This window comes from Oryzias latipes, chromosome 13 (assembly GCF_053564925.1).
Source record: "Oryzias latipes strain Hd-rR chromosome 13, Olatipes_Hd-rR_3.1".
Classification (NCBI taxonomy): domain Eukaryota; kingdom Metazoa; phylum Chordata; class Actinopteri; order Beloniformes; family Adrianichthyidae; genus Oryzias; species Oryzias latipes.
In genome coordinates, this window is record NC_136249.1 from 5,142,436 (window position 1) to 5,166,838 (window position 24,403).

The 24,403-nt window shown below is 40.4% G+C and overlaps 1 protein-coding gene across 2 annotated transcripts in view; it reads right to left on the bottom strand.

The window, feature by feature from the left end:
• Positions 1–24,403, bottom strand: part of bcas3 (BCAS3 microtubule associated cell migration factor) — a 335,083-nt gene that overhangs the window by 13,149 nt on the left and 297,531 nt on the right. For both annotated transcript variants that reach the window (XM_011482979.3, XM_023961828.2), the window contains one exon: positions 12,264–12,440. In XM_011482979.3, coding sequence (XP_011481281.1) covers positions 12,264–12,440 — 177 coding nt within the window. The remainder of the gene's footprint in view (positions 1–12,263; positions 12,441–24,403) is intronic.

A 24,403-nucleotide genomic window follows, 5' to 3' on the forward strand; every position in this document is an offset into this window, starting at 1 on the left:
CCACACCCCAAGAGGCTACGTCTCTTGTCAGTCCATCTCCTTACCAGGTGAAAGTTCTCAAGCATGATGAGTTCCTGGAACTGAATGGATATTACCTCTTTAACATCAGACCAGACAAAAAAGCTGGAGACCCAACTGTGAACGACTTGCAGGCTCTTCAGTTTAGCAGTGATGGTAAAGTCCATTCAAACTGTCCTTCTCAGAAGATTGTTTTGCCTCTGTCAAGATTATTTCCATGTGCTCTGACAATCCAGGACACAAAGTTCCAGGACCTCCAGTCAATGGAGCCCATCCTGCCTGCGGAGTGTCATCACTTCTTTGACAATTTACCACACTAAGATCATCAGAAAAGAACCCTGCAAATGAAGAGCTGGAAAGAGAGGCGACGAAGAACACCTGCCTCCTTATGTTTAGTTAGTTTGTTAGTAATGCTTTATTCTTGATTAAAATACCCTAAATCACAAAGGAATGTTGAAAAATTTGCCCAAGTCATTTAATTCTCTTATGTTCTATGTTTGAGTAACCTTGATGTTTGCATCCTAAAATTGTTAAAGCTTTTTTAAATAAAATTCAAGGTGTATGACGGTGTATGAATGACGTTTGCACATTCTGATGCCTGAAGAGGAATGTTGGTCCAGCTTGGCTTGGCTCAGCTCATTCCGGCTCGGCTCGGCTCCACCTCTCCAGTTTGCATCCTTTTTCTTATTCATGTCATTATATTTTATTGATACACACTCTGAAACACGCATATGGACACACCTGTGTGTTAACAAGTGTAAAACGTGCATACATGAAAGTTAGAGTGCTGCAGAATAGATGTAGGACAGTGTAAACTCTCAGTAATGAATAAGTGCTCGGAGGCACTGGCTTGAGTGTTTCTGAGTTCCTCAGTGTGGTGCTGTTTGAGACACTAAATTCTGACTTTGCTTCCCGTCACACGTAAAAAAAAGAGCAGTGATGGTGACAAGCAAAGATGTGCTGCTCGGCTGGCTGTTGATCTGCAGGGATACATTTACATTTTTCCTGGCTTTTTAATATTCTAAACAACTTTAATTTCAAAAACTACAAGTCTGTGGTGCTTATTCTCTATGTGGTCTTTTCCAGAGAGCAGTGGTTGATAAAAGCAGACCATGACACCTGTGCATACGGTAGGGTCTCATATAACGCGGAGCTCCCTTTCTTACTTCCTCAGCCACTAAAGCAACACCTTAGTTTCCTACTGGGATTTGCACATCTAAGCTAAAATCCACTGATTGGTTTGCAAGTATTTACTTGTGTTTACTCTGTCTTTCTTTTTGTCACAGCTGACCTAAATGTGACACAAGAAAATATCTTAGATGCAGTTCAAGTTGTGACTCACAGACCACAGCAAGGTCATCTGAGCAACAAAGGGCACAAAAAAAATACAGTGACAAGAAGCAATTTGCTGCTGCGCACCACAATGAAACAGAGGAGATCGCTTTGAGCCACCATTCCATTTCTGATGCTCAGCAGCACAAAGTGTGTCTCTTTGTTGTCTGAGCGAGCCAAAACAGACCCAGGATCAGCGCTTTAAGAATTGCTTTCTGAGGCAGTCTTCTTCTTTCTCGTCCTAGTTCTCTCCCTCACTGTGCTCTTCCCGGCCTTGGTTTCCGTGAAGCCTTCCAGCCTTGTGTGTCTCCCTTGAGCGAACTGTTAAGTGCAGTCTCCAAAAGAAGCCCACAAAAGCCCATTTGCCGTCAGCTTGAGCCTCACACACAGCATCGATGCAAGTGCAGAGTGACACTCACAAGCACAGACGCATATATAGACAACTGCATCCACACACACACTTTTCACACTTTCCTCTGGGCAAAGCAGGCAGAGTGGCAGAAGCGAGGCTGGGATAAATGATACAATGATATCCAGGCCTGACTTGTCAGTGGAGCTGAGAGGGAGGGTGAGGAGGGGGGAGAAAAAAAAAGGGGAGGGTGGTGGCAGCTCTGAATACCAGAATTATTCTTCATCGTCTCGCAGTGTCGCCGCACATTAGGCTCAAACTCTGGCCTGGTAATGTGCAAAGAGAGAGGGAGTTTGGAAAAGAGAGGAGCTTTGGAGGAAAGGTGATGGAAGAGCTGACGGGCAGCTGTAATGACCACACTCTGCTTTCACACTCGCCATCTCCTCATCAGCCTCAGCAAGGCCCGGTTCCTCTTTTTGCTCCTTCCTTTGCCCCCTGACATCTTTTTCTCCCCTCTCTCTTCCTCCCTTTGTTGCTTCGGGCTGCTTTTATGTAGACACTCTATTAATTTCCTCCCTCCTTGGCTTTTTTTTCTCTATCTCTTTGTTTTGAGCAAAGGGACAACATGGCCCTCTGGGTTTCCTGCAAAATGATTAACTAACATCTGAGTGAGCCAAGTTGTGTGCATGTGTGTCCACTGGTTTTTGTTACATTGTTGATACATTTCCAAGAATAAACACCAATTTCTTGGGATCAGCAATCCTTATCAGTACCAAAGACTAGTTCTAATCAGACAGAACATCACTTCTGGATCAGAGTAGGGGTTAGGGCTAAGATCTAAAGATGAAAAGGTTAAGATTGGGGTTAGGCTGCACCAAAAGAATGGAAGTTCACATTTTGTCTGCATCTAGATGGCTGCACATATGTGTTGCCATCTTCTGCGTGCATATCTTAAAATTGACATAAGGCTGACTATAGGGGTAATATTCATACTTGATAGGAACATTGAGTTGTGCACCAAGTGAAACTTTGAGAAGGTCAGGAGTAACCACCTGGGCACATGATCAGAAACTGAAATGTCAAATGTTGAAAGGCCTCTAAAGGGGCCATATGTGATTCATTATTTATTCAGGCAGCACTCTGGCTCAAAATTACTTAGAATTAATGATAAATCACACTGCCATGTTAAAAACCCCCGAACTATTATGTTCATTTAGCTTGAAGAGAAATTCAAAAGCTTTCAGCTATGTTTCTTTTCTTTCAGGAGCTGCTATTTTTAGGCAGTTTCCTACAATCCACAGCTCTTGAAACTGCAGCAGGTAGAACCATGTTCAAAACTGTGTTTGGGTGAGCAAACTATGACTCCATCACTCTGATTTTAATTCAGATGGTGTCATCCCCGCCACCTACAATTGGGTCACATAAACCAAAATGCCGCCGCACGGAGATCTAGAGCAAGTTTTTCAGCAAGTTTGACAGATGGCCGCGCAGCGGCATTTAGAATCAGGAGGCGGCAGCTGCATTTTTACAGGTTGTGTGGGGGCTGCAGCTGGGGAGATCCGCAAGAAGGGTCCCATCCACGCCCCCTCCCACGACCCGCCTTCTAAACAGTGCCGGACACGAGAGAGACTTGACCCCAAAAGTCCATTAGACATTCATAGACATACGGCCTTTATGAAGCAAAAACTTTGTGCGTGATAGGAAAGTTTTATAAAGAGTTTTTTCCTCCTGACTAAACAGCAGCACAATGTGTGTGTGTGAGGAAATGGACCTGAAGTGATAGTCATAGATGAATAACAAAACTAACACTGTAAATAATGATAAAGGTCAAGGCTGACAGACAGAAACTATCTTCTCGTCAGCCCAAAAAACATAGCAAAATGTTGGATTTTCCTCTGTATTCATCCTATGGATGAAAATCTTATACAGCTCTCTTTTGTCTCTAAAAAAGTTTGGTTAAAAAGTTTTTTATTGACACATTTTAAAAGGTCCGGACAGCATTATTCATTTACATGTGGAAACACAATCAACAATTGTTACTATGAGCATGTATGACCAGTTCTGTCAACAGAAAAAATAAAAACTTGCTGCTTCAAAGTCAAGTTTTTATTTTGGTTCTTTCAGACTATATTTGTGATCTAAAGCAATATTCTGGTTTCTAATCCCATCAGTTCTAAAAGAACCCCAACATCCAAAGCAAAAGCTTGAATTCCTCCTTTATTTCTTGTATGCCTCTTCAGATAAATAGACTTTCTGAAAAACTTTTAAAGTAGGCTAGATCAATAAGTTTTCCTGATTACTTATTTTCAGTTGACTGCTTTTACCCGACTGTCCTTGTGGGGAATTCCTTTCTTGTGATTGTTTGTTCAGCAACATAAAACCAATAAAAATGTAAAAATAAAACAGCTACTAATTCAAAGAAAAGACCAGAGTCATGCTAATATGAATTGGAAAACCTACAAATGTTAATAACTTGGAAGACGGTGAGCTTCAAAAGCAGGAATGAATCTAAATAAAGAAGCAGTCAAGTATTCATAAACAGAGGAGTTCTTAAGGTTCATTTTCAAAGTAAAGCTCAAGAACACTTTTAAAAAAGGTTTACAAGAATTCTGGATTCTTGGAGAAGAGCCTCCAACTTCTGTTAGGCAAAAGGAAAAACTCCAAATACTCACAATTTAGCAGAAACATGCATTGTCAACTTTGGTTAAATCTGTGGAATATTTATCGGTAATGATAAAACGTAGTAAAAGGGATATTTTCTCACAATAATGAGCAACAAATAGACATAGAAGAGAAATGAATGAAAGGTTTTCTGCTGGTCTGATGATTTGTCAAAAGCACCTTGTTTAAAAAATCAGATGTTTAGTGTTGATCAAACACTTTGAAAAAGGAAAGTGCAGTCAAAAAAATTAATAATTCCACTAAAACTTAATATTAAGACGAGAAAAGAAAGCCTGAGCGCAATGACAACAAGGGTTAAGACAAATTTGTTGTAGATACTTCATGCATCATTTATTAATGATTTATTTTATAATATTTACAAGAAACTGGACCCAGTATAGAACATTTCTGTTATAACATCTGTTCTATTTAGGGTTCTTGATGCTTTTCTTGTGTGTTACTGTGCAATTTAGAGTTTATGTTCAGAAATGAAGCCAGCAGACCTTTGAAATGATTGATTGGAAAACAGACCTCCAAGCCAGTCAGAGCACCGCAGCCCTGCTGCACACACATCCCTGCATTTTGTTACGCTTATGATGGATATCAGCAAACTAAAACAAGACAAAATAGCAAAGAAACCAGTCAGTCGGCAGCATAATTGCATGGCTTTGTGTGAAAAGCCAAAGTGGCCAGTTCAAATACAGGATCTGTTGTGTGACCATTGCACCACACAGCTGTCTGAACAGGCGTGCCGTCTAGTTTCCACTTTTCTTTAATGGACCAATTAATGGGGGCTTCTATAGAATGATTAACATAATATAAAGTCTTGAAGGGGTCATTCATTTTTATATATTCAAAAAAGCATTTTATTGATCTTGCAGCTAAACAAGCTTAAAAAAATAGTGAAGAAGGTTTATCAGGTTTTGCAAATGCTGATGTTACCTTCAAAACTGTCATTTGTGTTTTTTCCCCGGCCCTGTCTTTCGGTTTAAATTTGTTCTGGATTTAGGTTGGATGATTGTTTTGCTTGACCAGTTTGTCTAATTTCTTTCTCCCCTAATGGTATTTATTTTTCTTGAAACCAAATTTTAGTTGTGATGACCACGGCATCTTTTTCTAAGTCAAACAGCCCAAATAAAAACAGAAACCAATGTAAAAAAAAAACAACTAAAAAAATAAATAAAAAGGTAAATTAGTAAATAACTAAATACATTTTAACATAACATAAATTTTTTTTTTTTTTTTCGGTGGACAACATTAATATATGATTTGTTTTTTCTGTGAAAAGGGACACTAGTGACTAGTCTGATAGCTAATAGCCAAACAAGTCTGTCACCTTAGCTGAGGCTGCTTTAACCGGGCCGTGGTGCATGCTGGCCACATATGTTTATGAAAGGGAAATGAGGTTACATACCCACTCAAATGTAACATGTTAAAACTAAAAACTGTGAACGGCTATAATAGGAACAATAACTTTAATTCTATTTCAGCCAGGGGGCATAAGAGATTTGCTCCCTGTTTTTAAAACAGGAAAAATCTGGCTGCACCTTGAAATGTCAGTGTATCCAAAACAGGCATCAATGATGATCAAGACAATGCTCCAAGTGTTTTGAGGCTAAGTCTAGACCTTAACTCCACTGAAACATTGTACAGGAAGGACTATCTTAAAACATAGCAGCCACACAAATCAACAAAATCCCCGTAGAACTGAACCATGAGCTCAACTATCATGGTCATGCTTAACCAATGTGTGAGGAATTGTACCTACAACAACCTGTTATCATCCCACCATTGTGATACCAGTCAAACCCTCAAAGTCAACTAAATTGGCTAACATTTATGATCATTTTTGGATGCATTTCAGTAGATTTTCTGTGATGCTTAAATCTTCTATAATTTGGAAACAATGGCGGCTTTTATTCACACACACACACACAAGGCACCAGACTGAAAGTCCAGGATTTTGAAACAAGCCCTTCATCAGGATGTTCGACAGAGAAAAAAACAAATACTTGAACAAATTACTGCCATAGGAACTAATAAATAAAGCAATTATGATCATTTAAAAAACGAGTAACAGTAATGAGTAATGTCTTGAATTTTTCCTGTCAGGAACCCAACACCAGTTAGATGTACATGTTAGATTACAGGCTCTTAGCAGTTGCCAGTTGCTTTAAAACAATAAAGCATTCCATTTGATAGGTTATTGGAATCTGCAATGCATATTCATCAAATAGAAAATGAACACTGGGCCCAAATGGAAGAAAGTCTGGTATTGAGGTGAAAAGCTGTCTAGTATCATATTGATTAGTAAATGGAGCGAGAGAGATAATCAATAGTAAGTTGTTTCTTAAAGAGAGTTCTCAATGCAGTGTCAGACACACAGCAACAAATACACATGTATGTATTTTGAAAGTCACAAAAACATAAGCAGATCAACAATATTCTGACTCTGTATAATGGTTTGGGTGATGTGTACCTCCGGAGCTGCATATGGCTGCAGAGCTAATGTTTTCTCTGAAGTGATAAGATCAGACATGCAGGAACTCTCCCAAAGCCTACATTCACTCAGTCCATTAAGACACAGTGACCGTTTGGACCCACACAAGAACATTTGAAGAGGAAGTGCATGAGCAGTCACCTGGGCACGGCTGTTAGGGAAAACTAACACACGCTTTGGCTTTTCCACAAATGTATGAGGGAGAGGATGGAAACACATCCATCAACACATGCACAAATACTAACTACAATAATTGCAAACACTTGTACACACACTCACACTTGAATACTGTGCTCCCTCCTTCTATATGTTCAGAAGGTTCACACACGCACATGCTGAGACTGGGAAACGCAAACACACACACGCACGCACTGTATGCAGTTATACACTTATACATGCATAAAAAGGTGCGCACAAACACAATTACACTCAAAAGGTTCCCATAACAAAGTTTAACTTGGGACTCTGTGTGTGACGCAGCAACAGAAAGGATCCAGACGGAATTTGAACCACTGTCTTCTTGTCCCTTGAAAACCCCAAGTTAAGATTTTCAGAAGATAGGAAAGCCTTTGACAGATTATTGCTGTCACATTCTGACCTGAAAGTTAGTTCAAAATACCTGCAAAGGAGTCTGAGCCATAGTTAGTAAGACATTTCTGTCACTTTTATGTATAATTTATTTTATTCTACTTTCTAGCTTTCTGAAATTGATAGCTTTATCCGATGAGTTCTATCGCTAGAGGAGACATCACGTGGTTCCTCATGGGAGGAGAGCACCGCCATCTTGGTGAGGTCAAGTCACTGCTGCAGTGCATGCATGTCAACACATTTTGTACAAAATGCCAGTTCATTGTGCGGGTGTCAACCGCCAAAATCGAAGAAATGAGTCCACAAAGGAGTATATATATATATATATATACCAACTAGTAATACAGTCTGGATATGTTAGAAACATTTGGTGGAAACAGATTTCGATGAGAGGCCAGACTGTTTGCTTGAACCCCAACACCATAGCATCTGTGTTACACAAATCGATCACTCACATGAATCAGTAAATCTATTGTTTTTCTATGTTTTTTTAGGGTAAATCTATTGTTGACTTTTGGACTTTTTGTCGACGTTTTATTGATTTATTATTATTATTTATTATTTTTACTGACTTACTATTGATTTATCATTATCTATTATTATTATTATTATTATTATTATTATTTACTCATTGTTGGGCTTTTCTAAATAATTTAAATTACATGTCAAAGACGTCTAAAAATTCTGAATGTTTAGAAATTATTTTTAAAAATTCTGATTCTGAATGATGTATCTCTATATATAATATATAATATACTATATATATGATATTCAATATATTAAATATGTATAATATATTTATATATATGTATAAATATATATATTATATGAAAGCTACTTAGATGCCACTAAAGGCTATAGAAAGCATTGTCATGTAGGCGCCGACGGCCTCACCTAGATGGCGTCGCGCTCCGCCACAGTTGGCCAGGCTTCTCAAGCGGGCGTGTCTCCTCTAGCGATGTAACTCTTTGGTTTTATTTGTTCATATGGTTTGGATTATAATAATCAAAATACATGAATCAACACTTAAAGCCTGTCTGTAATGGAAAAAGGTAACATCTGAGTTTCACTTTCTGAACTTCATTACTGAAAGAATATATGATATTTTCACTAATTAAAACACTTCATTTGATACTAATAATGAATGGAAGAATTTGGAAGAAATGCCTTTAAATCTCACATCAATTGATCAAAACCCATTCAGAGCATTAGTATCTAAAAAATGCTATCTCTAAAAGGAACTCAGAAACCCTACGTAAGGCAAAGCTTTCCTTCAGATTCTCACTATGATGACCCTTATCTCAGAAATGCTAAAATTGATGGAAAAGAGATGATTCGGCTGAAGAACAGCACAGTTGGCGTGCAAACGCCACTCTGCATCTGTGGATAAAATAAAGCATAACATTTTGTGACTCCTCTGGTATGGAGCTACAAAAACGTTCAAAGCAATTTTTAAAATTCAGCTGACGACAGGCTCTGACCAAAACTGCTGGTACTGACTTAAAAACAGCCATCAGTCAGCAATGGTCCAAACACAGTACATGCAATCAGAGAAAAATGTAATCAAAAAGGAAACTTCATCAAGTTGTATGTAGGATTTTTGAGACGGTGACGTGGAGGCTAATGGGTTTTTACTTATCAAATATGCTTGAGATTAGACCTGTTTTAATGGTTAATCTGAATAGTTTCTCTGACTTTTTTAAGGTATCTTTAGTTCTAAACTTTAAAAAAATCCCTTTTTCTTTTCCTAAAGAACTGCTGCTGTCCAGAGCCATCACAACTGAATGCTCACAGCAAGAAATAAAGACTTTTTGGGTGCATATGATGTGTGCAGGGTGATAAAAAGGTGCCATTGTTGATGAGCAGTCTCAGCTGTGATATGCCAGGCTGAGCAGCTCTCCACTCTCCATATGGCTTCAATGGAATTTATGTTGGGCAGGCACCAATAAGCCAAATCTAGTTAGCAACATTATATCAATGGAACCAAATCTAATTTGAGCTCCAGTGTTTTAGTCATCAGGGACCCCCCCCTCCCTCGTTCGTGCTCTGTTCCCTCTCTCCCTCCGTCCATCCGTCCATCTTGCTGTGTGAGTGTCACCTGCCCTTGTAGCTGGCGACGCTGGGTCTCGGCCTTAGCGTGAGAGCCCCATGCTCTGACTGGAGGCTTTGTATTCACTGTGAATCTGCAGAAGAGTGCATGCATGCACGTGTGACTGACTGTGTGTGTCTGTTTGTGTGTGTGTCTGCGTGTTGTAGAAGTCTGTCAGGGAGACAGTGATTTGTTTAATCGGCAAGCATACCAATTCTGAGATCCTCTTAGCGTGACCAAGGAAACACACAGAGGAAAAACCAACACGTCTATTTTATTTAGCTGATTGTCATTCAGCAAAGCCTTTTTTAATACAAAGCTGTGATAAATATCTGTAAGACTGCATAAACAATGACACGGACTAAGCTGAAACTGGAGAATGTGAAAGCTAGGAAAGTTTGGAGAAAATTCAGTCAACACTTCTCTGTGTAAGTGGATGAAGAAAGAGGGCGCTTACAAGCAGACTCAGGGAAACTGCTAGCTGTTCTACTCACTCTCGAACCTGGGGGAGGATGGAAGGGGGCAACGCTTTGGTCAAATGTATTCTCTGAGCAAGGCTCCATCTGCCTCTGCCCATCTACTGGACGACACACACATGCTCACACACACACACACACATGTTCACACACAGGCCTCTCAAAACCCAGTATAACAGGGATACACTATCACATGTTCATAAGGATAGCACGGATGTAGATCTGAGAATAAGCACTGGTAAAATAATCGGGAAAGGGTTCTCTCCAAACAGCTGTGCATTGTGCAGACCATTCATAACATGCTGAGCAACTTCTCTCAAAGAGGAAATCTAATCTACAAAAAAAAAAGAGATTTTGATTACATTATCTGCAGACTTTGGGAAAAAAAACATCAGAGACAATGAAAAAGAACGAGAACGATCCTTCTTGCTCCTCATCCCTGGAGTTTCATCCATCCCTCTACATGCAGGGGGGCTGGAGAAGGATGCGGCTGACTTCTACGCAAACTCTGCAGTCAATATGGCGTCCATGCGTGGAATGTTTTAGAATAGCAGGTTTTGAATCACTGTCATGGATTTGTCAGTTGGGAGGCGTTTGGTGTCTGTGTATGTGCCTGATCGTGGGGAACAAGCAGCCAGAACAAAAAACAGAGACAAAAATCTACAAATGTTTCAGATCCTTTTTTTTATCATGCTATGTTTGATTTGACCTGTGATTGATTTTTGTGAAAAATAATTTCTATTAACTGCAATCCATAAACCTTTTCTCCAAGATTGGGTCAGGACGTATTTTTAACAAAATCAGAAAAAAAACATGTATTTTGCGTCAAGCTGCTGCAGGAAATCCTTTTTTTGGCAGCAAAATCAACAGCTTTGCTCTCATTTCTCTTTCTTTTGCTGGCATGATGGTTTGATAGTCTCACATTGAGAATCTTTGACAGATTCTTCAGAAACAAACTTCAAACTATTTCTATAATTAACCTTTAATTGCTCAAACTGTCTCCATCATCGCATGATAGATGACACTAGAAAAACTTCCTCTTTTGTTTTTCTAAGACACCTCCATGCTTGCATGGCTGCCTCCTCCCAACAAAAGACATAGGAACATTTTCTATATGTTCCAGGGCAAAAGTGCTGTGCTATTAGATTAGCCAAAGGAGATTGAAGCCTCTGCGTACGTATGAATGGATGGGGGAACCAACAAGTCCATCACATTCCCTAAGGATGATGTCTTCATTGTGGCTGGAGGCGCAGGATAAGAGTGTGAGTGCATGGTTTGGTGTGTGTGTGTGTGTGTGTGCATGTGGTGGGTAAATTTTGATGTAATGTGATCAGTAATGAATTTTGTGTTGCATTAAAGAGGGGTGCAGGAGGGATGTGAGAGACGCAGTCAAGGATGGGGAAAGAAAGAGGCGGGGGAACTGACTTGTAGTGACCAGAAGTCTCCAACATCTAATCTAATGAAGGAAAACAGAGAGGGAGACGAAGGAGGTCAGGAGGAAAGAGTGATGAGAAGACAGAGCAAGAGGAGAGGGAGAGGGGCTACAAATGAGGTTAAGGCTGAACACGGAGAAAAAGACATGCGGGGGTTTGGAGGGGGAGCGACTTTGGGCAGAATATGGCTGGAGATGACTGGTGGAGGGGGTTAATAGTCGATGTTAAATTCATTAGTGCCTTCCGAGCCCCTCCAAACAACACCACACCCCATCCCAGTGGCTGCATCTATGGGACCCCCCTGCAATGGAGCACATGTACGCCTAAATCAAAGGCGCTCTTGTTCAAGAAGAGGATGGTGGGGGTTCAGTGCCGCTTCCTAAATGAGTTAACCGTTCGGACTGTCAGGGCCAACGGCAGGACGGCTGTGCACACGCACAGACACACGCATGTGGGTGTAAACACGCCGTGTGCAGATATGTCAAAACCTCAGACACAAACAGCCAAACATCATACGTGGATGCTCACTAGGCAGCTGCCAAAGGCCACAGAGCATGATGAGCTTTGGATTGAGACATCAGTATCACTCTGGAAAATGGATGACATTCTAGAAAAAAACTGTGAAGAACCTCATTTTTAGCCTGTTAAAGCATCTGCTTTAAAGAACATCCCATATGTTTCCTCCAGTTACATATAAATGTTTTCAAAATGTTCTATCAGACCTGAAATACAGACAGAGACATGGCCACCAGTGTCTGTGTGTGTGAGTGTGCTGCAGGTCATGATTGCATTTATGTGTTATCCTGTCTCCACCAACCTGTAGCAGAGCCAACGATGTCCCGGGAGGGAGACTCAGACATGGCATCCGCCAATCTCTCCCGCAGGCCTTCATCACTGGCGTCTGCTGATCCGATAATGTGTCGTGGGACGCTGAAGCTCTCCGGCCAGCTCCCACAGACCTCCAGCAGGGTGACACCCCGTCCATCAAAGGTTCCTGGAAGCAGAAACAAACACATTTGTAGTAATGCAGCTACAAATACCAGACGAGTTTCAGGATAAAACAGCACAGTGGGCCAACTGTGTTTTTGTAAGTCAGCAGTGTCAAGGGGATCATTGGTGCATCGGGATCAGTTCTACATCAATATGAAACACAGCACAGAAATGTTGTCTTAATTATCCTTCTGTGTGTTATCTTTGGACTGCTTAAAGCATATGCTCCTGTATTGGACTCTGAGGACACGGAACTGTGACAAAAAAGTTATAATTTTATGATCGACAGTGTCTAATACTTACTGCCACTTTTTACTGCCACTGTCTGAACGGCTCATGTTAGTGGAATTGTCAAATTGAAATATTAATGACAATTCTTAGAACAAGAGGGGTTTGTCTGGAGAAACCTACAAAATATTCTGTAAAGCAAAAAAAAAAAAAACAAAGTCGGGAACAAGCACAATTGTACATTTAGAAATTGTGAAATGTTCCCACAAAGATTCAATCAACGTAAGCAATCACACAAAAAACATAGACTCTAGCACTGACGAGGTCAGTGCTAGAGTCTATCTAAATACTGCATAAATTCTGCATGTTTGTCATAATAATTGGCAATAGTGACGTTTTTATGTTTTTTTTTGTATATTTAGAATTATTTAATAATTTAAAAAATGGTATCTTATTCATAAAAACACAGAAAGATAAAATGAAATTCAACTACAAACAAAAAGACACTGACAGATTTGCATGAAATCTTTGATTGTGTCAAGACTCTGAAAGGAAAAACTATTTCAGTTAACAGTGTTTCTTTTATTGTCTTGAGCCAAAATGACAGCTGTTTAATTATGGTGTCTTCACAATTTAATTAATTTAATTATTTGACATTCTTAGTTGTACTGACCACTGCTTATGTGGCAGCATATACCTCCGGTGCAGTACAGCCAGCTGTAAAGGTACAAATGCTGCAGTATATGGATCAGTCGCACAATCACACTGCAGGCCTCTTGAAAGTGCAACATAATCTTTATGCCTGTCAAAAGCAAATCCACACAAGCCTTGGCTGCATCTTAATCTTTTCTCCTCTATGTCTTCCACATTTGCAGCTATCAGACAGATCTTGCACATTGGAGCCAGAAAGTCTGCAACCTGCCTCTGTGTGTGTGTGTGTGTGTGTGACAAGTCAAGCATGTAGACACCAAAACCGCTGCTTTATTCTGTTAGTGTGTCCATTTTTGTTGGTCACAGTGCCTGCATGCAGCGTTGTTTAATGATACTGTGACTTAAAACAAACACACACACATACAACCCCAATTCAAGGCCTACTTTTAGTGATCAGCTTGCATTTAAAATATTCCTGGCGGCACTCAAAAACATACAACAGACTAACAACAGGAAATGACTACATCAAATCTACTCTTACTGTTTGTTGGTGATACATTTAGTGACATCAGGATGAAAGAGGTACAACCAGAAACAGCGTTGCACAAATGCCCAGCAATGCAGAACGGAGGGGCATCTCAAAGCTACTGTGCTCTGAGCAACCCATGAAACTGTAAGCCCGGTCCATCACTGGCCATATTCACACATTCATCATTTAATATCCATATTCTTCAAACGATACAATTTTATATTGTTGATACATTTGTGCTTTTTTAAAGACTCCCTTCAAGGAAGAGATAGAAATCCTTTTAAAATCCTTACTTGGTTTTCCTGAACTGGGCTACTAAATATTGCTGAATAAAGCTGAACAGAAACAGCTGTTTGCTCTTCTTAGGTTCTTCACTTTGTTAGCAGTTTACGAAGACACACACGCTGCCATGCACACACACACACACACACACATACATACACACACACACACACAGAGGAATGGTTGGTCCAGCAGTCTTGCTGGTATCAGCCAAACACCAGCGAGACAGCAGACAAGATGACATCAAAGGGATGAGTGGAGGCAAGGACATGCAGCTCCTCTTTCATGGAAAGACCAGCATCGCTGGGCAATAACCACGTCTGTGTGTATCTGCTACACTGCTGAACACACAACATGGACGCATCCTGCAGGAGGCCAGTAAATCTGAAAGATGAGATCATTCATTTCTTGTGTGTGAAGCAAACAGACAAGTTATTCTCCCTGTGTAATAATTAATGGTGTGAGTTTTCACAAGGTTGGTGTGAAGGAGGCTGCAAATGTCTGAGCCTGCTTAAGTCCTACCACCACCTTTGGACTGCTGACAATGACTGTGAAAAGTCCACAAGACGGAGAATTTGAATTTCTAACAGTCAACTTTGCCGGTTGGAAATTTGGAGCAACAACACTGAAACTAACACAAACTTAGACTTCAAAAGAGCCACAAGTTATCCAGCATCAAGCTAACCAGCCTGTTAGACCTCATGACATAATTTCACTTCTGAGGCAAATCACAGGGTTTTTGTTTCTCTCTCTCTCTCTCACACTCACACATGTATGAAGACAGACACACATGCAGACACACAGGCTCTTTGAAGGAAGGTCTGCCAGCATTAAAGGGGAATCCTTCAAAAATCAATCCAGTCAGTGCACACAAACAGGCTGCCTCTGAAGTGAAGTTATCAGGAAGTGAAGCCGCTCAGTGTGACAGTGAGTGCGTGTGATTGCGTGCTGCTGGAGGTCGAACGGTGTTATCACAGAGAGGCCGCACGGACGCCCGTGCAGCCTCTCGCCCCAACATTAGCACCTGTCACTGGCCTGCAGTGAGCTGGAGACTCACCAGGCCTCAGGACACACACACACACACACACAACAGGCACCCACAGCCGGCAGTCTGCTCCCTGATAGCCGGTCAGCCGGGAACATCAAAGCTCTCCACAGCGGTAGCTTTTGTGGATGATAAGCGCTTGGCAGAAGGTTAGGAGGAGCTCTGGGCTTATCAGACCAGGCTTTGGTCAACGTGAGTATAGGAAGACCCACATTGATGACTTCAAACTCAAACTATTGATAACAGCATGTCCGTCCAACATTTACAAATGTATTTAACATTTAGAATAATGACAAACGCCTGTGTTTGGCAGCGGAGCGGCCACCAGTGTGTGACTGGGTGAATGGGTCTGTGACTGTAAAGCGCTTTGTCCTTGTAGGAAGAAAGGCGCTATATAAGTATAAGCCATTTACCATTTACCAAACTTCCCTCTATGGCACCTAACCAGTGTTTCCAAACTGAACTAGTGAAAATCAGATGTTTTATATTTCATTTGTTGCTAAAGCTCAAAATTATTTTTTATTCCCACTATAATAAATTCAGATAAACCCATTAAAAAAAATATATATATTTCTCGGAGGCAGCCTCTAAATAAAGAATAGCCTAGTTGTTTGGGTATTTGGCTTCCGGGGCCACTGACAGAAGAGTGCAGGTTCTGTAAACACACCAAGAAGTGTAACAAACCAGTGTCTACACACATTAACAAGCATACTCACATTAATGTCATAAAACTTTAAAAAGGCACCCTCTACATATATGACCTAAACTGGAATCTGTTTCAGTTTCTCATTTGGGTGTTTTTCTCCTTTTCGCTCTGTAATCCTACGTTTCTTTGGAAATGTGAAGACACTGGCTCAAGAAAGAATGTTGTTTTTTCCCCTAAAGCATGTTAAAATCCTGCAGGATTAAAAACCACCCTCCACCCAGCTGCTGGCCCCCACCTACTGGCCTGCTTATCTCTCCAGCCACTGCTACTTTCTTTAAAGATTTAATCACACTGCAGCAGAGTGTGAGCACAACACCACCACTCCTCTGCTTTGCTGCTAAGACACAGATTCATGATGTTGATACATCTTCTGTTTATGATTAACCCCATATAAATAAAGGAAACTCAACACATCTTTATGCTAATAAACTATTACGCCAGGCCACATCGTTACCTGGTTTCTATTTTAGTAAATTTGCCTGAAATGTGTGTAACCTTCAATCATCCATCTATCCATCTTCTTATTTATAAAAGATGTACTTCAATCTCAAACATGTTTCCATAAAGACTGAATAAACCTCATTATGTTGAATGGAGATGATTCGCAAACATTGTGGAGTAAAATAAAACATGAGTGACTAATGATGCAAAGAATGTTAGCTTTGTAACATTTTTAGGCTTTAATAAGACGGCAATCTGCTATACTGGGATGTTCATTTCAGCTAAATACTATTTCAGAGAAGTTCAAGGTTGATCCCTTAGCTTTAGTCCATTTAAGCATGAATAGGTCACACCTGCAGTGATTTACACCGGTGCTACAACTGTTTCATTTTTTTTTTTGCTCTTAAAGTTTTAATTGATTTGCTTGTGCCTGGGCTGGAGTATTTGAAACCATTTGTCTTGGCCTTACACTTTGAGCAGAGATGAACTTTAAAAATAGAAAGTGACCATTCGCATGTCATTTTCTAAATACGTGTGGCCAGTACTGAACTTTTTCTTGGCCACACGGACCCGGAGGAATGGTTAAAGTTAGGTTTACGGTTAGGGTTAATACACCAAATAGTTCCTGAGCGCGCCTGTTTTCACACCTCACTGCTCCTGCAGGGGATGGATCAAATGTGGAGAACAAATTTCAAACACCTAGGTACGTGAGAGCTAATAACTTTAAATACGTGCGACCAAAAACAACAACATTTAGCCTCGGATGCATCTGAAATAAGTGCGGGAAAGGCAGCAATGTGCATCTTGGCTGTAGGAACTACATGTGGTCAACATGAATTTCAATCACTTTTTGAGCCGCTAGCACATCAATAAATGCAAATGACATCATCCTTAAAAAATAAATGGACAAGAATTTGTTGGAATCAGAGGCATTGCCTATCTTTCAAGCATCAACACACCATCCAAGACCGCTGGGGGCGTGATGCTGTAAAAACCTCTCCTTCATAACTTAGATCAATATTCCACACAATGAGCAATCCCCTGTAGCAGTCGTACAGCAGAAAACCGTGTTTGCATTGGAAAAACTATCCAAACAATTTGCAAACGAAAAAGCCTCCTAGAGATGAGAAAATGCTGTGAGAGTAACAAAGGCCCTGAAAAGTCCTGGTGAATCGATTCTCACACTGCTTCATGCGCTCATGCCACTGTTCCTGGGTAACCTGGGCAGTAAAAAAGCTGGCGCCTGTTAGTGCTAATTCAATCAGGCTTTAGTGCACAGGAGCAGATCAGACTAATTCTTTTATTACAGGGGCTGTATAAGATGTAATGGAGTGTGTGAGTTTGTGTTAAATAGAGAGAGGAGACTCAGGTGGTGACACCATTAAGTAATGCACTGTGAAAACAGAGTCTGTCACCAACAGATTGTCAACATGGTATCTAAGGTGGGAACTGCATTCATTTCTCAATTTATGAGACACATCTCTAAAATCTTAGGACATCTAACACAACATAACCTGGTTCTGTGAATTGGAATGTGTTCACCTCTGGCAGTGTCTAAACCATGGTTAGGGCCATGTCACACAGCCACTATGTACATATTGCGCATTTTCCACTTATGGAATTTCGTTGCTTTTTTTCCTCATACACATGTGATATACTTTACGTATAAGTGTTGTGTTCGTCGATGTACCCAGATGTCTGTCGAGGGTTTTGACCCATGGATCTTTACGTGAATTTGGTTTTGAGATATTTGAAATTCTTGGTCAGTTGAGAATTACGCAGTTTACGTGTATTTAACAAAGTCTAAATGCATTTATTACATTAATCTTAAATTGTGATTTTTGCAAGACGACCGTTCCACGTATGTCTAACAGACTTTTCATGCATGTACTACCGATGTATAACTTTTATATCGCATGTACGGCATGTGACTTCGTCTTAAGGCTGGATAAATACATGTTTACTAGCTGGGAGATTTCTAGGCCACTCAATTTTGGAATTGTAGATCCAGACTGGACTACAAAATGGCGAAGGCAGTGTAGTGAGTAGCATAGGAATTTGGACATAGCCTGAGCTCTAAAACCAACAACATGGCTGCTTTCACCACCATCTTTATGCTTCCCATCTTTAGCCTCTCACTGATGACAGGCCATTGACCAGCAAATTTGAGGTAAAATATGTTTCTCTTCACTAAAAACGTGTTCCCTGATTATAAAGCACATATTTTCTGACTTAGCTGTGGGAGGAGAGAGTTTATATTATCTCAAACACAGATGAGAAAAAAAATCTAGTTCTTTGCCTTGCCTAGCTGTTCTTTCAGCACCGTTACTGAGGTGAATAGCCATTCACACTAAAGTAGACGGTCTATTATTTTCAAGATGGAACTTTACAACAGCACACTTTTAATAGACTCTACTCAGTCAAACACATTTGTGACTGTGCTGTGAACCCACACTGACACTCCTTCAGGCTGTGTGTGTGTGTGTTGGGGGGGGGGGGGGGGTGAGAGCATCTCTGATATCCTCAGGGAAACACAGAGTGCAAGTTGGCTTTGTGCTGCAGACTCAGTGTTAATGGAGATGTAAGCTCACAGGATTAGCACCCATAGGTAGAAGTGTGTGTGTGTGTGTGTTCTTGACAGGCAGGGCCTTTCTTTCATTACATTAAGACCAGTGCTTCTAAATCATTTACTCCTTTGCAGTCTCAGTGGTGTTGGCTAAGTGTTAGTAATCCCCATCGATACCGGGGACTGCCTGCAGGCCCTTTACTCACTACCAAAGACCATGTGCACTTACACACGAAAACACATGGTATTCAAATATGAAAATGCATTAACCTATGTGCAGTCAACTGCAGATTAGTCTGCAGATAACAGCGGCATGCATGCAAACATGCACACATTACCACCTACAAAGCCGATCCAAGACAGGACAAATTAGACAGCTGCTGAGCTTTGCTCACTATAGGGCTTCTGCAGCACGTTTTGGCTTGTTTCTGTCAGTGTGGCTCAGTGTCATCTAAGTCACTCAGTAAATCACCAGCAATATCCCCACACTGTATCAATTCACTGGATGTCGGGGTGATGTTTACAGATATCTCAATTTCTGCTACGATGTGACATCAGTTTGCTGCGGTCCAGAGTCAGAGCTTGAAATAAAACCACATTTATTTATATCAAAACACTAAAAGCAACCTCAACAGGCCTCCAAGCTCAACTGGACATTTAAATGAAAAATGACCTGCTCTTTAAAAAAGTGAACCCGTTAAGCCTCATTGTCTGATCTATGAAGCTAAGATTTTTAACTTCTGTTAAGCATGAGTCTGAAAATACAGAAAATAAGTATTCAGTAGCAACAAACATGCAAAAATTCTAGTCCTGGCAGATCTGTTACTTCTTCTTTAAGAAGCTCTTCTTTCCATCACTTGGTACTGGTATTAATGGCACCTGATTGAATCGACTATCTGTATAAAAACACACCTGTCCAGACTTTTGACCAAAGAGCTGTCAAATGACACCAGAGACAACATGGTACACCTGAACAAGACTGGGATGAACCAATCTGCAATAAATAAAAGCAGAGAGCAGAGATGAACTGCTGGAACAATAAGCAGAAAGATGTGATTCAGAAGAGCACAGAGGTGCCACAAACTGTGGCTTTCAGGAAAAAGAGATTAAACTCAGATCGACAACTGAAAATCTAAAAAGGACACTTTCTAAATTACACTGGTTGTCAGTTTTCAAAACAAGAGTGACATGAGTACAGTGGACTCCAGGCGTGAGATGCATTTGAATTTGGTGTTTGTGCAGTGTTTCCTTACAATATTGCGGTCTACCTTTTGGGGTCTTATTGTTTTGCAGATTTTTATTTTTTGCTGCCTAATACTGTTTGCATGCTACTTTTTCAAACAGCACTTTGTGTTCTGCGTCCTGATTGGCTGTTGATCTTGTCAATCAATCTCTTCCATGCTGTGTCTCCTGTCCAGAGCCACTGCATGTGCAGCATGACAGTGACATAAATCTTCATCACATCAGATCAGATTAACATATTCAGGATAGCTTCAAATTTACACAGTAGCTGAAAGAAAAGTGTTTCAAAATACAGATAGAAAACAGCTACATGCCGATACTTACTGTAGCGACATGTTTGTTTTCAAAACGGCACATATCAAGTAAACAGAGCTGGAATCCTCTTAACCATTCAAATCCATCCGTTAAGAGTTTGATGCTGAAATGCTGCAGTTCAGCATTGTCCTGGGCCAACATGGACTCTTCTGCTGCATCAGTAAATGGAGAACTCCTAAGAAAAATGTTTTTCTTGGTTCTGTCAACTCATTTGACCAGCCTAATGGATTGCCAGCTGAAAGGAGGCCACACATTTTTCCCCCCACGACGTTTTTTTTTTTGCACCAAGTCTTTTTATTGATTTTGTTTTTTGGAAACAGTACAAAACAGACAACATGAAACAACCCCCCCCACCACCCCCCACCCTCCCTCCCACTCTCATTGTACCATTCAGTCTCAAGTCTTACAGAAGCTTAGACACCTGGCGGGACACAATTTAAAAAAAAAAAAAAAAAAAACACCTGTTCACATTACAAGACCAGTCACAGACATTTTTTGGCAACCATGACATGCAAGTCTCTCAGATGCTCTAATATAGGATTCCATGTTAGATAGAACCTCTGCACCGATCCCTTCATAGAGGATCGAATTTTCTCCAGCACCAAAAAGTGCAGAAGGTCTTTCAGCCACATGTTGAAGGTTGGAGGGTATTTTTCTTTCCATTTGAGCAGTATGAGTCTCCTGGCAATCAGTGTCCCAAAGGATATGATGGTTTGTGCTCTATGGTCCAGGTTTACAGGTAAAACACCAAATAATACAGAAAAAACAGAGGGTTGTAAAGGCGTACGCAGCACATCAGAGAAAAAAGTGAATATAGATTCCCAGAAGTGATCTAACTTGGAACAGGACCAGAACATATGGGACAGGGTGGCTACGGAACAGCTACATCGGTCACATGTGGGATCTATATTGTGGACGAACTTGGAAAGTTTAGCTTTGGACCAGTGGAGTCGGTGTACGATCTTAAACTGGATAACCTGATGACGCAAACAGATTGATGAGAAATGTATATTATCTAACGCTTCACTCCAAATACTGTCAGGAATATTCAAGTGTAGTTCTTCTTCCCAGTGAGATTTGAGTGTTGTCAAGGGCTCTAAATCATGTGTGTTTAACAAGGAGTAGATTTTGCCAATTGTTCCCCTGGAGCCAACATTAATTTTCAAAGTGGATTCTAATAGTGAATCAGGTGGATGGGATGGGAAACAGGGATATGACTTAAAAACAAAGCTACGAAGCTGCAGATATCTAAAAAAATGAGAGCGAGGGATGTTGAACTTAACCAGAAGTTGATCAAAAGATGCAAACGTGTTGTCAATAAACAGGTCATCAATTAAACAAACTCCTCTCCTGCTCCATTCATGAAAAGCTTCGTCTGAGGTTGAAGGTATGAACTGATGATTTCTAAAAACAGGAGCCAACTTTGACAGATCTTTAAGGGAAAACACTCTTCTAAATTGTGCCCAAATTTTAAGAGAATATTGCACTACAGGATTGGAGGTGTACTTCGAGAGAGGCTCAGGATATGGAAGTTTGGAACAGAGTAATGAAAAGGGGGAGGTACAAAGACAAGAAGAGTTTTCCATACATAGCCATGCTGGAGGTGTTAAAGTGGGGGAGTGTATGACTTTCCAGTGTAACATGGCTCTTATGTTGGCAGCCCAATAGTAGAGCTGAAAATTAGGGAGAGATAGTCCACCATGTTTTCGGTGTTGTTGAAGGACGCTTTTCCTAATCCTGGGGTTCTTTTTATTCCATAAGAATCCAGATATCAATTTGTCAACATCTGTAAAAAATGATTTAGATATGTATATGGGGACACATTGAAATATATATAAAAATTTTGGGAGAGTATTCATTTTAATAGTGTTTATTTTCCCACCCAATGAAAGCGGTAAAAGACTCCAGCGTTCTAGATCCTTTTTAAGTTGGGCTAGCAGGGGCAAGAAGTTGGATTTAAAGATATCTTTAAAGGAGTGTGTCACAGAAATTCCTAAATATTTTATTTTATGTAGACTGGCCTTAAAAGGGAACTGGGCAAAATTAATTTTTCTAGCTTCTGCATTCACTGGCATGATCTCGCTTTTCTGAAGGTTAACCTTGTATCCTGATACTCTACCAAATTCCTCTAGTAGATTCAAAGTTACTGGTAAGCTTCGTAGGGGGTTGGACAAGAACAGAAGCATGTCGTCAGCGTAAAGGGATACCTTATTTGAAAAATTATATCTATTTATTCCAATAATGTTAATTTCCTGGCGTATTGCTATGGCCAATGGTTCAATCACGATGGCGAATAGCAGCGGGGATAGGGGGCAGCCCTGGCGGGTCCCGCGCTTGAGGGAAAAATAGGGGGAGCGATTATTATTCGTACAAACAGCTGCTAATGGGGAAGAATACAGAATCTTTATCCAAGAAATGAAATATTCACTAAAGCCGAATTGTTTTAAAGTGTAGAGCATGTAATCCCACTCCACTCGGTCAAAAGCCTTCTCTGCATCCAGAGACAGGAGAACTTCTGGGACATCAGGTGAAGCGGGACCATAAAGAATATTGAATAAGCGTCTAACATTATAAAATGATTGGCGACCTTTGATGAAGCCGGTCTGATCATCTGCAATAATTGAGGGCAAAATAGTCTCCAAACGCCCGGCTAGCATCTTTGAAAGAATCTTGTTATCTACATTTAAAAGGGAGATAGGACGATATGACCCACATTCATGAGGATTCTTATCTGGTTTTGGGATAAGGGAGATGACCGCCTGACGCATTGTTGGAGGAAGAGTGCCTGTGGCAAGAGACTCTTCAAAAACTGAGAGCAGAAATGGAGAAAGTTGGTTAGAAAATTTCTTAAAAAAATCAACAGAAAATCCGTCAGGTCCTGGGCATTTTCCATTTTGCATGGATTTAATTGTGTTCATAACTTCTTGGACAGAGAAGGGTTTGTCCAGTTCCCGAGACAAGTTATTTTCAATTAAGGGGACATTTATTTTCTTAAAGAATGCATCAAATAGAGTTGGATCACCACATGATTCTGTATCATACAGGGTCGAGTAGTATTTATAAAAACAGGAGTTTATTTCTAAGTGGTCTCTGTGTTTATTACCTGACTGATCATTTATTTCAATTATAGCTCTGCTGGCAGCTTTTTGATGAAGCTGGTGGGCTAAGATTTTTCCAGCCTTCTCACCATGTTCATATTTCCGGCATTGTGCTTTGTTTATTAGGTTTTCTATATATCCAGTAGATAACAAATTGAACTCTGTTTGAAGATTAAGACGTAATTTAAACAAATCTTCGGATGGAGTGACTGAAAGCATTGTGTCTAATTTAAAGATATCTTTAGTCAGATTATCGAGTTTTTGATTATTACTTTTCTTTTGTTGGGCACAATAGGAGATGATCTGTCCTCTCAGGTACGCCTTCAATGATTCCCAAACAGTAGAAAGGGATATTCCAGGGGTCAAATTACATTTAAAGAAGAATGTTATTTCGGATGAGATGAATTTAGTAAACTTTTCGTCAGAGAGTAATGTGTTGTTAAATCGCCAGGGTCGATAACTGTTACAGGAAGTTGGTATACGTAAAGTCATAAGTAAAGGGGCGTGATCTGAAATAACTATGGCTTGGTATTCACATTTGCGAACAAGAGAGAGGAGTCGTTTATCTATGAAAATATTATCAATACGAGAATATGTTCTGTGGACAGGAGAGAAAAAGGAGTAATGTTTGGACGTGGGATTCAAAAACCTCCAAATATCAATAACACCGTTTGTGCTAAGAAAGCACTGTAATTGTAGAGCCGAACTGGTCAAGGGTGCTGGTCGAGACGAGCTGCGATCCAAACTCGGTGACAAGACACAGTTCATGTCTCCTCCAAATATTAAATGGTGAGTGTTCATATTTGGTATCTTGGGAAAAAAATTAGGGAAAAATGAGCTATCTTCCCAATGAGGTGCATAAAC